Source organism: Seriola dumerili, unplaced genomic scaffold (assembly GCF_002260705.1).
Source record: "Seriola dumerili isolate Sdu_G_001 unplaced genomic scaffold, Sdu_1.0 BDQW01000432.1, whole genome shotgun sequence".
In the NCBI taxonomy this organism is placed as follows: domain Eukaryota; kingdom Metazoa; phylum Chordata; class Actinopteri; order Carangiformes; family Carangidae; genus Seriola; species Seriola dumerili.
In genome coordinates this window covers 6,187,519-6,202,540 of record NW_019174687.1, presented here as the reverse complement: position 1 = coordinate 6,202,540, position 15,022 = coordinate 6,187,519, and the positions used below count along the sequence as shown (strand labels likewise).

The 15,022-nt window shown below is 39.9% G+C and overlaps 1 protein-coding gene across 1 annotated transcript in view; it reads left to right on the top strand.

Moving 5' to 3' along the window:
- Positions 1-669: 669 nt before the first annotated feature.
- The window catches only part of LOC111233853 (contactin-associated protein-like 4), a 128,481-nt gene continuing 114,128 nt past the window's right edge, over positions 670-15,022 (top strand). Inside the window, exon 1 of the mRNA XM_022761754.1 lies at positions 670-804. Coding sequence (XP_022617475.1) covers positions 714-804 — 91 coding nt within the window. The 5' untranslated portion in view covers positions 670-713. The remainder of the gene's footprint in view (positions 805-15,022) is intronic.

Sequence of the window (15,022 nt, the reverse complement as noted above, 5' to 3'; positions counted from 1 at the left end):
GATTTTTTTTTAAGGCTGTGGCTCAGGGGTCATCCTCAGCTCCTCCTGTCCACGTCACATAGAGCCAAAATAGCTGTGATGGTCAGGCACAGCAGCACACTACATGGGAGCCTGCTGCCGTTGGTATATGAGTGCTCCTGTGAATGAGAGTAAAGGACTTTTGATAAAGCACATACCCTCTGTTTATATGAAGCCTACCTTACATTATAAGTTTGTCGCCAAAAACGAGATTGAAGCAAATCCTTTCCAACATTTCTAAAGCGCAATGAAATGCACCGATGAAAGAAAAAATGTTTTTGTGTGTGTCCACGTGTAACACAGCGGTGACTAGCAGCGGTGCCTGGCGGTTTATTTATTGCCCTGCTGTAAAGGGAGATCAGTACGTATTTATCAGGCAACATCAGACTGAAGGACTCAGTTTGGCAGAGGTTCTTTGAAACACTGAGAGGCTTAAGAAGAAAGGGGAGCTTTCTGGAGACGAGGAGGCGCACTGAAGCTGTGGTACTGTAGTACAAGCACCCCCACCCCATCTCTCTCTCTCTCTCTCTCTCTCTCTCTCTCTCTCTCTCCCTCTCCCTCTGTCTCTCCCTCTCTCTCCTCCTTTAGTCTGTGGGGTTTGAGGAGATCTCTCTTGGAGCTGGAGAGGAGAGGTCCGCCGTCTCTCTCTCCTCCGGCAGCCACTGGGCTTCTCTGCATCCTCCCGCCGCTTCATCATGGATCTGGGGACTAAAAAAAGAGTCGCTGGGATTATTATCGCTCAGGTCGCCCTGGTTCTCTCCAGCTCATACGGGACAACCGGAGAAGGTGAGCAGGCTGTGCGCGCTTCTTTTTTTACTTTTCCTGGAGGAGACGCAGCCAGTCCGGGCAGCTCCAGACCCGGAGAGGAAGCTTGCTTGCTTCTGTCACCCTGCCTGGATTGTGTTATCCGGATGCAGGAATATTTAGTTGTTTGTCTCATTCACTCGTTATGTCAAATTGGACAAAGTAACCTACAGGGATTTCTTCTAATGTGGGATTTAGTGCGTATCGGTTGCGCATCAGTGCTCAGTTGTATAAAGACAAATAAAAGAAGATTTGAAGCGGTTTGATGTGAATGATGATTTAATTTGTGTTATACGAGAGAACTGGGTCAGTTTTAACTACGATTTTCGTCGTTATTCTCACAGTATTAACGTGTAAGCCGAACATGTCTTGTGCGTATTTTTTGGAGCGACTTTTACACAGCGTCCATCCCTCTTTCATTTATGTCACTACATTTGAAACGGGTGCATATTGATTATCAGGCTTCCTGTGATAATACCTAATGAAAAGCTTTGCATTATTTGCTGCTGCACAGAGAAGTTGTCTAATTCACAGAGCCAAAGGTTGGCAGTAAAAGGTCTCAGCTGTGTGTTTTTACCTTTCCAGCCTGACTGAAGCAGTTTATCCACTGTGTGCATAAAACAAGGTTATCTCTTTGTTTTCTGGTTAATTGGGTGCTCAGAGCAGCATGATGAGCAACCTGGGACAGAGCTACATTTATGGTCTCACACTCCAGAAAGCAGCTGGAGTGTGAAGGTGTGTGTGTGTGTGTGTGAGAGAGAGAGAGAGAGAGAGAGAGAGAGTGGAGACATGGGTTTTGGGACTGAGAGGTTGCCGGTTTGACTCTGTGACTTGTGTGATGTGAAGGAAAAACAGTCTCTTTTTCCCTCTAAATACCTTTGAACACTGTGCCAACTGCGCTTGGCAGTGTTCTTGTCTAGAGCTGTGTGTCAGTGTGTGAATGTGAAGCGGGGGTGTTGCTGTTACCCCCCTGCTTGAGAGAGGAGGAGAGCAAGAGAAAGGAAGGGAAATCGAAGAGGACGAAGTGAAGAGAGAAATGGAGATGACGTATGTGTGTGTGCGATCCAGACTGCAGAAAAAGTCCTCCATCGTCTTCCGCAACACAACACAATGATCTCGTATCCTGTTGGTTGTTGTCTCCATTTTCTTTTCGTTTGCCTGCCTTTTTGCATCCTCTGTGCCCATCTCTTCTTACTTCCACCTAAGTTGTCTGTAACCTCTTGCAGCAAAAGTTTCTAAAGATACCAGATATGTCAGGTGGAATTTTGCAGGAAATCTGACAGAGTGGTGAAAGCACGGAGTCTCAGGTTTGAATTCTTCACTCAGTGTGAACATCATAGAGCTTAAATTAACAGCTGTGACAAGTGGGTACAAAACACTGTGTTTATGATGGTGTGGAACAAGATGATTGTCCAACCTTAAAGCTACTAATGGAAACTAAAGGGGAAAACTGGATGTCTGGTGTTTCTGGTGCAGTTTAATGTCACTACAATCAGCAGTAAGACCACAAGAGAGAGAGAGATATTGTTGTTCTTCATCCTTCCTCTGTGACGGAATATCTACAGCTTCACCAGAACATCTGAATCTCCTTCTCTTTTCCTCCTGCTTTGTCTCTCCTCCAGCTGCTTCTCCTCTTTCCTGCTGTTTCTGACTCAGATCTGCTGCTGACCCTGTCCTCTCTTCCCCGACTCGTCTTTCTGCTCCTCTCTTTACCTGCTGTTCCCCATCAGCTTCTTTCCTCCTCCTTTGTCCTCCTGAAACATTTGTGTATTTGTCTTCCTCTTCTCTTTTGATGATCTCTTTCCATACCTTTTTTCTCTTTCTTCTCTTCTACCTGGATTTGTGCCCTCCTGCATTTGAATCAGAGAGCTGCTGCTGTGTCGCTCACTCTTTCATCTCCAGTTTCCCTGTTTACCGTCCTCCCTCTTGCCTTTCTAGTCTCCCCTCTTTACCCACAGTCTTTCCCTCTGTTTCATGTCCACATTTCTTTATCCTTATCGCTGTATTCTCTCTCCTGCTGCTCATTTGCTTCTTTCACAGTAGTATCATAGTTTCCATCTGAAGGTGGTTGTAATTGGTTCCATCTGATAGGGTTTGGCACTATTTTGTGAAACTGTTCAGTTTATAACTGCTGGTATTTAACGTCTTGTAAAAGGATACTAATAGATTGTTTGCAGCATCGCTCCTTCTCTGCTACTTGTATTCTTCCGTCTTGCAGTTATAGAAGAAGAATATAAACAGTAATTTGTGACCAAAAGTCTCGCTTTCCACATAGACACGAATGGGAAGCAAATTTAGTTATGACTGCTCCAAATGACAGACTGTACATGCCGACACAGTCCGGAGGAGAATTCTTATCGGGCAATGCAAGTGAAAATGCCTGTTCCGTTCTTTGAAAGTTATCAAATGTTAAAACATATAACACTTTAACACTTCATTATTGAATCAGGAACTGTTTGATCAGAGATGAATGATGATCAGACATTTGATGCCAGCTTTCAGCACTTCAGTTTTTGATACTCAGTCAGCTTGCTTGATGCACAGGTCCTCATGATGCATTTTCTTGGACAACAAGTCCTCCAAATTATACATCAAAATATGTCAAACACATTCAAGTGTTTTCTGATCTGATTCCACTATCAGCAGTATAATACCTTGTGTCTGTGCCTTTTAAAACTGTTACAGTGACTACTTTGTTAAGGTAAGGAGATGGATTTTTATCATGGTTACAATAATACATACTTGGTTACGATCATGGTCATGCGGTCAGCTGTCCCCTGTGTTAAAGTCTGATGTTTTGTCGACCCAACGTTCGAATCATACGACCTCCTCCCCACGTGGACTTTGTCGCTCTATAACAATGTCACCTGACTTCCTACTTGGCTCCTGTCATAATTACTACAGCCGCTAGAGGGCTTTGTCACTTGAGCACACAGTCACTTCCTGAAATGATGCTGTCGTTCTTCTTTAGAGTTGAGCGGTTCCTCTGTGTGCCTCTGAGACCTACTATTTCCCATTACATCCTTCTTTGAGTTGCTTTAAAGAGACATTTATTTGTATCTTCGCATCAGTATAATTCCAGCTCTAGATTTCAAAGATCACTGAAATCCAGACTGATGCAACTGTTCCCCCATGTTTTTAGAAGAAGTTGACCCATCAAGACCGAAAAGGTCTCTTGTTTAACCTTTTAAATGCACAGTATGTCATTTTCTGCTGCCAGGGGTCTCTCAATCAAAACAACAATAAAAGACAGGAGTTTGGTGACGTTGTGAAGTAGCGTGAGATCATGGGAGTTGCTGTCTTCACCACCATTGCTGTCATTGCAGTCAACTTCTTCTGGATTCCTTTAGTGTCAATCATTCAGGGGTTTTTCCTTTTTCAGTCTATGCTCATGCAGTTATGATCAGAGAGAAATTTCCATCATATTAGATGTGGACAAAACTACATAAAATTAAAGCTGGATACAGGTGGTGTCACTGGTGCTATTTTTATCGATCTCAGAAAAGCGTTTGACACCATCAACCATCAGATACTGTTGACCAAACTGTCAAGCTTTAATTTCTCTCCAAATACTCTGAAATGGATTGAATCATACATATCTGCAAGATCTCAGTGTGTTAGGATACAGAACATGAAGTCACCTTCACGTAACAACAATCTAGGGGTACCGCAGGGGTCGGTCCTAGGTCCACTGCTTTTCAGTTTGTTTATAAATGATCTGCCAAGCTTTTGTCCTTCGCATGTCACCTGCCAAATGTATGCAGATGATGCTGTTCTGTATGTCCATGCAAACGATAAAAAACATGCTGCACAAGAACTGACGGATGCTATGACAAATGTGTACAATTGGCTTGAGAAATCCCAACTGTACTTGAACATATCCAAAACTGTATGTATGTACTTCTCAAAGAGAGCAAATTCTGACAGTGATCCTAAAGTTTTAGTACATGGTAAAACAATCGAGGTGGTACAACAGTTTAAATACTTAGGAGTTACTCTTGACTCGCATCTTCTTTTTAAACGACAGATAAAAAACACTGTGAATAGAATTAAGTTTAACTTGTCCAGCTTCAGATTTATTAGAAATAACCTAACCCCTGAGGCAGCTAAAATGTATTTTGACAGTATGATTATGTCACACCTGTCCTATTGCGTAACAAGCTGGGCGTCGGCTTGTAAGACAACACTAAAGCCAATTGAAACAGTCTATAAACAAGCCCTGAAAGTATTAGACAAAAAACCGAAAACGTACCATCACTGTCAGATATTAAAAAAACATGAGCGCTTAAGCTGGGACAATATTGTTAAACACACTGACGCAATTTTGATTTATAAAATTTTCCACGGCAAAGCACCTCCTCCATTACAGGAATTTGTGAAAAAAAACTCAAACAGATCAACTAGAGCCGGTTCTAGAGGTGACTGTGTAGTTCTTTAGAAAAAGTACCTTTAGTCAAGCTGCTTTTTCTCTTTGTGCATCTCACACCTGGAATTCAATACCAAGCGTGATACGTGAACTCCCGTCTCTGACTTCTTTCACCAAACATGTTAAAGCTTGGCTACTGGAAGATCAACATTGTAACCACATCTTAGCCTAAAACTTGTATAGTTGCTCAGTGTTAGCCAATTGTTGGGGTACCATCCGCAACTCCCAATGAGTGCATACCCAGTATTGTGCATTCAAAATAGCAATTATCTACTGTACAATTGGGCAATCTGCAATATAAGTATGCACTTAACACTTTAACACTATAGCACTTTGCACTTTAATCAGCTCTCTGATATTTATCTATTTAAGTTTTTAGCATCTAAATACTAGTGAAATACATATAATACCCCGACCCTTGGGGTATTATACCCTTTTTAAATAAATAAACTCCTAAACTCCTAAATTATCAAAATTGAATATTTAATTTAACATTCGTATTGGCTCAATATATCAGTTGGTGCAGTTCTAGTTGTAATCAATGTTTTCTGTTATCTGTGCCTTACTTGTCTTGGCAACTCTCTCTGTCTGTATTTGTCTATCTCTGTTTTTCTCGCCCGGCCTGACAAAGCAGCACACTCATCATGCACGGACCATAAACCACAGCAGCATAATAAGTTAAGGCTGCAGAGGTGGAGGGATCCCAGCTGCAGTTTTCAGACTGAGCTTCACATCTCCATCCCCCCTCCTGGAGACAGTTCACTGTTCATTATGGAGGTGGTACAAAATGACAACAAAGTAGAAATACATATTTTAAAAGCCACAGATGGTGCTCCGATGACTTGTTAGTCGGAGGAGTGAAATGCTGGGGTTTATGTGTTGAGATTCAAGGAAATCAGTGTGTGAAACAGCTACCCGCCAGGCCATAAAGTCACTGTGCATTTAATCGCCTTCCAGTATTACAATCGCCTTCCAGTAGTACGACATTAAAGTCGTTTAGCAGCTCACAGAATGGCAGCCAAATGACTAACATGTAAATGTAAATGTGCCTTTCAACTGCCAGAAGCAGTGATTTGCTGTTTAGTCATCGGTGCTGCAGGTTAGTTTAAGTTCAGATAGATACAGATTTCTCTCTTTTGCTGGTTTATTTTCCTGTTTGTGTCGATTGAAAATAATAAGTGGCTTAAGATAAATGCTGTAACATTTTATTAAAATAGGATGTCTAGGCAGCTGCAGCTCAGGTGAAGCAAAAGGTTCGCCATTAATCATAGTGTTGGTGGTTCAATCCCTAGCCACTCCCGTCCACTCGTTGAAATGTCCTTGACCAAGATTCTGAACCTTAAAAAAAAAAAAAAACAAAAAAAAAAACAAGCATCTGTTGAATGCAATTCTGTAGAAGGTTAAAACAAGACTAACATACTTTTCACACTGCTCGTAGCCTGAGGCTAAAAGCTCCCTTAGCCCCAGGCTAAATTATTACATTTCATCCTACAGGGTCATGGCATCTGTAGCACATTTCATGTCAATCCTTTGAATAGTTGGTGAGATATTTCATTGATAGCCAAAAGTGTCAACCTGCTGGTAGCGCTAAAGGAAAAAGTTTGAGGATCAAAGGTAGGTGGGTCAGATGGCTTCATCCTCCGTGGACCATGAATGTTTGTACAAAATGTCATCTAAATTGTACAGTAGAGCGCCGGCGGAGGTGCGACATCAGAGTTTTAAACATTGTTACCATGAGCCATGCTGTTTACCCATTTCTTTATGATTGTGACTTTTTGGGGGTTTGTGGATTTTTGTTTGAGAGTGAGCTGACTAAATCGACTTTGTTTTGAGTTTTATTTATGGTTGCTGAGAAAACCCGTAGAGGATTTTAGTTTTTATTTGAATTGAGTTGGACATTTGGACAGTTGTACTTCAGGTTCTTTACTTTACTTACTTCAATATAATCTTTGAATTCATTTAAGTGAAGTGTTTTTTTTGTTTGTTTGTTTTGCTGCTATTGCAAACTATTATCACTGTGTGTGTTGTAAGGAAAAATAAGCAGGGCTCATGTAACTGCAAACATGAAACCTTTGTAGGGTTTGGTCAGACTTTTTAATCTAAGCTGGTAGGGATAGAACGGTTCATGAAAAAAATCTGTCCCGTTCGGTTTTCTTGTCTCAGTTCGGGGCATGTGTGTATGGTTCGGTTCAGGGCATGTGCAAGATATGCAGCCTTATGCCGTGGTGGATGATGCGGGATTTCAGCATATGATTAAAGTACTCGAACCACGGTATAGTTTCCCCTGCCACCGACACTTCAGCAACACGGTAATTCCCGAACTTTATGAAGAGACACGACGAGGAATTGTCAAGGAGTAGCCCTTACTACTGATGGATGGACCTCCAGGGCCACTAAAGTTTCCTAACTGTGACTGCTCACTACATTACTAAAAGCTCCGTTTTGCAGACCATTTAGCTGTACCCAAAATCTCACCTAGCTTTAATCTAAGACTATCACAGTGATGTACCTAATATCAAACTGCCTTATTCTTTTTTTTTTTTGCATGACTACATGACATCTCCTTGAGAATAACAGATTTTTTAAAAACTATAAATGGTTGATTATTAAGCTATATATCTTATGCTGATGTATGGTATTGTAGTGTTAAAAAAAATATAAAAAAACAGAAAAAACAACAACGCATACTGAACCGAACTGAAAACTGTGATGCCAAAACTGTTATACAAACCGAACCGTGGATTCTGTGAACTATTCCAAACCCTTCAGTTTTGCTGCTGTAAACTGATGCTCTGACCTCGGTCTGTCTGCTGAGAGGTGCAGGTTGTTTCCAGCTGCTGAACATGAAAAGCTTCAGGAACTTTGAAGTCTGTGAGAAAGTAGCAGCTGAATAACATAAAAGTCATTATTGCAGAAGCAGTTTTTCAGCTGAAAGACCTACATGTGTCAGTACAGGCAGATATTAATTTTTGAAGATCCTCCAAAACCCCTGAATAAGTCCATTAGTGATTTTTCACATCCTTGTTACATAAAGGACACACTACTTCCTGAATTGATATTGAACGTTTGCATTGGCTGTGAATCAGGTGCAGAGGTGCAGAATTATCCAACATGAATGTAATGACTTTGAATATTGGGCTGTTCAATAACACGATGGGGTGTTTAGGATGATCTTAAATTTTTGTTAGAAAAAAAGATGTTCCTACTCTCCCTCTTCTTGCATCTACTGTTAATGTGGCTTTATGAAAGACCTTGACTGTTGAAGACTTTGTAAAGATTGCGAGTTCAGTGACGCAGTCACTGTTAGAGACTGCTGGTGGTCTGCAGTGTCTCTGATCGCGACCTCGGAAAGTTTTATTGTTTTATGACTTGTTTTGTTCTGATTTATTTTGCTGCTCCTTCGAGCACTGCGCTACTTTGGATTTATTTCTGTATTCATTACTGGATTTAATTAGCTTTGTTGTATTGTTTGTTGCTGGTTTTTTCAGATGCCTTCAGAAATCCTCCTGATTCTTTGATGAATTTGCTTTTACCCCTTTGGATAATTCATCTGCTTCTGAAGATATAAATTTGGTGCGTTCTAAATATGTCAGGTTTGAGGATTTTTGTTGTTTGGTTGTTAGAAAACTGTGCCTTAAGTGTTCCCTTTGTACTCTTCAAAGGATTTTTGTATTTCAACAAAGTAAAATTTGGACTAAGAGGGCAGTAGTATCTTGTCAAGCTATAGAAGGATTTTACTTTTCTTGAATTGAAACTGAACAAAATATTACATGATGCATATTTGTACTTCTGCCTTTATGAGGACCCTAATTGACACAATTAAACCTTTTCTCATAGAAATTGCAACTGATTTGCAGCAGCCAGTATGTTCCTAGGGAAACAACTGGATTACTTTCTCTATCAACATAATGAGAAAATCCGTAAAATCAGTAATGGGAAGATGTAGCAGCCTGGAGTGAAAAGACACATCTGACCCGCTGCTAAACACAGTAAAGTCTCTCTGTTACTGCTTCATTGGGTACAGGCTATAAATGATCAAACAACATACTCCCAATTTAAATTCCTGTTTGAAGACTTATTCTTGCTGCTACATTTAATCCATCATTGAAGTTCAAGGAGTACATCTCTGAAGCGTGAAGTCTAAAATCATACACTTCATTTCCCAGAATGCCTCTCAAGATATTTCAAAGGAGGTTTGCTTCTGTGGTGCACAATATAGTGTGTCGGCGGATGGAGTGATTGTGATGGAGTTAAGAGTTTCCAGTGAAGAAAAATTAACAGCGTATAGAGAGAGAGAGCGAGAGAGAGAGAATAATGTCACAGCATGCTGTTCCCAGTTGTTCAGATAACAATAAGGCTTTTAGAGAGGATACTCTGGGTGTAAAATTGGTCTGCTGCCTCTTCTATGATGAATTTTTCTCAGTGTGATTGTTGAATATTGGTGCAAAATAGCAACTTCTGAGAGAAGCTCTAGCTGTTTAAGTGTGGGATGCTACAGCAAAACCTCTCCATAATTGCTTATGTTTGCAATTGCCAAAACATTTTCTATAAATCCACTTTACATTCAGCCAGGTATCCATGGGAATAAGAATACCTGCCTACTCCAGAGTCCTAAAAAGTCTCCTGGAACTGAGAGGAAGTAAAGATTTGAATGATGATTCTCTTGGAGCTCATCACTATAAGCACCTCCTCATATTACATGTAGTCATCAGACCAATTTCTAATAAAAAAAAAAGTGCTGGGCAATGCAGCTTTAAAAACCTAATCGTACCCAGGGGAAAATGATATAAAAAAATGAAGGAAACAATTAATTCAGCTTATTGATCTTCATAATGACACATTTTTCTATAGCCATTACATCATACTGTCAAATTTAGTTTGTTAATAAAATAATGAGGTTGATATTACACATGTTAGAACTTGAGATACACCAGTAGTAAAGAAAACTGTGGAGAAACTTAAGGCTCAAGGCTATTGACAAAGGTGGATTCAGGATGGATCAATAAGCGGAGGAATTATTGTTCTCCCTGTGAGGCAAGAAAACTGGTATGAGATGAGAAATGGGTCACTACAGTTGGAAAAAGAAAAACACATAAATAAAAAAGACATATATATATATATATATATATATGAATCAAATATGAGAAACACTAAATGCTGTTGGCTAAAGTGGTGTCTAGTTCATATATTAGTTGTCGTTAGGTTTGAATATTGCCAGATTTTTGGTTTAAGATGGAGAAGAAGAGGAGGGATGGATAGTGCAGGGAAAAAAGATAATCATGATTTTGAAGTCACATTTGCAACCAGCTTACATGATTAGATAAGAATAAGGGTTAAAATAATGTTTGACCCTGAGATTTAGCTAAACTGAGGATGAATCAAGACTTAGCAGAATAATGAGGACTTCTTCAAAGGTGACAGGCGAGCAGATAAATAAACTCTTCAGATGATAGTCTGACATTTTACATCATTCGAGAAATTGGATTAAAAGGACAGATGATTGAGAAGTGTTGTCACCAGGAGCTACAGGGAGCCAAATTAGAACCAAAGAATTCATCACCTTGATATGAAAGCTTTTGGACCCAAAGGGATATCTGCCATTTAAAAGCCATAACCAAAAAAACACTGCTCCCTGAAACCAATCAGTTGTCCTTCAGCCAGTTACTCCCCAGAGAGCTCACCTATAGAACATCATTCACTTAATAATCGTGCACACCAACTTTTCTCTCCAACATTTCATTTGTTTCAGCGCTTTGCCAGTGCCAGGGGCAAGGTTGGGCTAAAGCTGTTATTGAGAGTGAACTGAAGGTACTAAAAAAACGTCCTAAGAGGTTTGACTGTGTTTATTCACTCATAGTAATTCAGCATCTGAGCAGCAGACCTAAATCAAGTGGAGATGCTTTTCATTCCTGTTTAATAGAGACACTGTAGTAAACAACAACTGAAAACTGAGCAGTGAAATATGAATTTCTCCTCAACACCAGCAATTAAACAGAAGCTCCTTTATATCAATGAGTGTAGGCTAAATAACATAAGCACCTCTTTGTATAATGCAATACAGTTCAACAGCAGCACGGACTGCATCCTCCGGAAAGATCACACAGTTGAATCAGCACCTTTGTAAAAGTCTTTCAAGAAAAACCTGAACATTATAACCTTCATGAAGGAGGATTTATTGCAGGACTGCAGTGTAAGAGAGCACTAGTTTAAGCTGGGCGATAATAAACTGCCAATTATTATCATTATTAGCTCTGCTCTTTAGCTATCATTGTTACACAAAGGCGGCAGCATTTTTCCACAGGCATTAGGCTACAGAAAACTGCCATCAGCCTCTCTCCGGTATCTGTTTTGTTCAATTATTTAGTTGATAATTTGGCGTCTGTACAGGGGCCCTCAGAGTGTAACGCGCTGCAACTTAAGAAAACACATGCTAACAGACAAAACACAAACAAATTCAGAAAACATCATCAATTTGACAACACACACGCTGCAAATACTCACAACACTGAAAACATCAGATGTTCTGGATCGACTGGCTAGGATATAGAGAGAGTGGTGCTGCATAAATTCCTTGATACTGACGTCATCATTTCACACAACAGGTAATAAAACCATACAACTGTCTTGCATAACGATTAAAGGAAATAATATAGTATAATAAATAGACGTGTAGGATTGTTTGGCCCTGGCGGAGTTTTGCTCTATTGCAAGTCATTCTAGTTCACCATGTATTGAGCCTTACTCTTACTGTTACTGACACGGGCATAACATTAAAGAAATAAAAAATAAAGGATGGTAGAGAGCAGCCACCACATCCAGGAGAAAGATGGCACATGTTTTACTGTAAATGCTTCAAACCTCTTAATGATGAAATTAAATGTTTTTTTATTTAGTTTAGAAAATGTTATCATCTATACACAGAGGTTAGAAAGTAGGGCTGAATTTATAATGTTTTCAAATTACAAAACATAATCATGATCACTGTCTTAACAAGCTGTAGCAAGTGACAGTTAATGCTGGTGACTGCTGATTTCACCAGCTGTGATGACAACTGAAAATTGAATCAACTCTACAGGAGTTGTGACACTAATAAGCCTAATATGTTATGTATGTGATAATGCTTGGATCAGTCATTTATTTTTAAGTAGTTATTTATAACTTTCATCTCTGACATCGTTATTAATGGAGGGTTTGGGTCTTGAAAACTGCTCATCCAAAAAACTTCCTGGAGTCCTCTGCAAAACACAAGCTGAGTTTGAAGTTGATTGTATGAGCAGTAGTCAAAAAAAATTGAAGGACAGACAGACAAAAAGACTGAGATTTCTCCATTTATTAGTATGATAAATCACAAATGGGGGCTCATAGTTCAGTCCTCAGAAAGTAATTGCTATTTAAATAAGAATTGCAACACTGATCAGAAAAATTCCCATTTGATATTTTTTCAAATAGTTGAGGCCTATCAGAAGGTTTCATTTTCAGCGTACTTTCTATCTCTCTCTCAGTCTCATCAGTCTTCCTTGAGGGTTTTATCTCCCCTCTGAGCTGATTTAGAGCCACAGGAGTGTGTGATATAATCATACCCTAATGACAGATAATCTGAAGAACACTAAATGACTTTAATCCTAGTCTAATGACACATAATACCACTACACTCCTACTGTGTGTGTATGCTGATTTACATTTTTGCCCACATCCCTGGGTGTTTAAATGATGGTGACTCATTGGTTCATCTGAGTCACCCCATTCCCAGTCTGGCTAATAAAATTAAAACTTTGCTGTCAGTTTACTTTCTGCTTTGCAGAGAGCGATAGACCTTCCTGCCTGAAGGTCAAAGTTAAAAAAGTTTCTTCTGAGTCAGATTTGTAGTGGAGTTGAAATTCTTTCATATTCTAAAAGGTTCTGCCCAGGTGCTCTGTGGTTAAGCTTTAGAAGGGCAGACATTATGGACAGGTTATCATATTTTCTTATCCTTGAACTTGGTGACCAGTGTTTTAGCTAATTAGGCTGTGAGATCTGCATGGTTCTGTTATTCACAGGCTCTGTGTTGAAGGAACGGTTTGATTATTAGGCTGCTGCGGGCTGTGGAGGGATTTAATATGAGTTACAGTGAATTATTGAGATGCTGGAGGCTGGATGGCAAAATCAGGGGTGTGATTACTCACCCAATGAAGGCTGGTGGATGCCTTTAGACAATGTTGGTTATTTAAGCTGTGGGAGCTCCAGGGGAATATTAAGGGTGCTTGATTAAATATCAGAGCTCATGAAGAATCCCTCAGCTCTTCCAGGATTAAGTTGGTAAAGAAAATGCTGAGGAAGGTGTAAATTCAGCAGCCTATTTCAGGTGTGGCAAAGCCCTGTCTCATGGGAATTTATTGCCTTTTAGTGAGTTGGCTGTTTGCACTGGATATAAAAAAGCCTTTACCATTTGGTGTGAATGTGTGGTGAAACTCCCTGCAAACCTCCCAGGCCCTTATGATTCATGAGAGGACAGCATCAGTGTGAGCTGGGATGAGGAAAAAGGGAAGTAGCTGAGGGTAAATCCCCCTTCATATTTCTTCTTTAGTGTCATTTATGGAAATGTGTGCAGGCAAAGTGGAGCCATGAATGGGATCTGATGAAGTCAAGGTTACAGACCCAACGTGGAGCCACCAGCCATGAATCTGGGGTTATTAACCCAGGAACAGGTAGTTAAGTGAGGAGCTGACAGACGACTGCAGTCCATCCATTTGATATTAGGACCTGCTGGACTGCTGTATTTGTTCAAGGCCGTCCCCAGAAGACGTCTGGTTCCCAAAAAATGAAGCCATTCATCATGAAGAGCTGTCGTCATCAAAGATGACTTGTTGTCACTTCAAATATCAGCTCTCATCTGCAGAGGTCATGATACTCCATCATATTGAGACAGTGGACTCAAACAATAAATGGATTTTACACTTACAACACTATTTGCAGCAGCTAATACAGTAGTTATGACTGTCATAATTTCATATTAGACTGAGGACATTAAACTTACCAACTGTAACTGCATTAGTTACCAAGGTCACCATGCTCTTTCATTCTCTATTACAGGATAGATTAGATTTGTACTAGACAGATTCTCCATACAGAGGGAAGTCTCTGCTTTCCCTTTAGAGCAAACACAATATGTTATTGTAAAAAATGACACAGTCACAATAGTCAAAACAATACAAACCATATATTAACATAAATCAGAAAAGGTAAACATTGGTAATATACACTGTGTGCACAATTATTAGGCAAGTGAGTATTTTGACCATATAATTTTTATGCATATTTTCCAACTCCAAGCTCAATAAACTTGAATGCTTATTGGATTTAACCATATCAGGTGATGTGTATTTGTGTAATGAGGGAGGGTGTAGCCTAAAGAGATCAACACCCTATATCAAGGTGTGCATAATTATTAGACAGGTTCTTTTCCTCAGACAAAATGGGCCGAAAAAGAGATTTAACTGACTCTGAAAGGTCAAAAATTGTAAAAAGCCTTTCAGAGGGACGCAGCACTCTTGAAATTACTAAGATATTGGGGCGTGATCACCGAACCATCAAACGTTTTGTTGCAAATAGTCAATCAGGTTGCAAGAAACGTGTTGATGAAGATGCAAATTAACTGCTAAAGATTTGAGAAGAATCAAACGTGAAGCTACCAGGAAGCCATTATCCTCCAGTGCTGTCATATTCCAGAACTGCAACCTGCCTGGAGTGTCCAGAAGTACAAGGTGTTCAGTGCTCAGAGACATGGCCAAGGTAAGG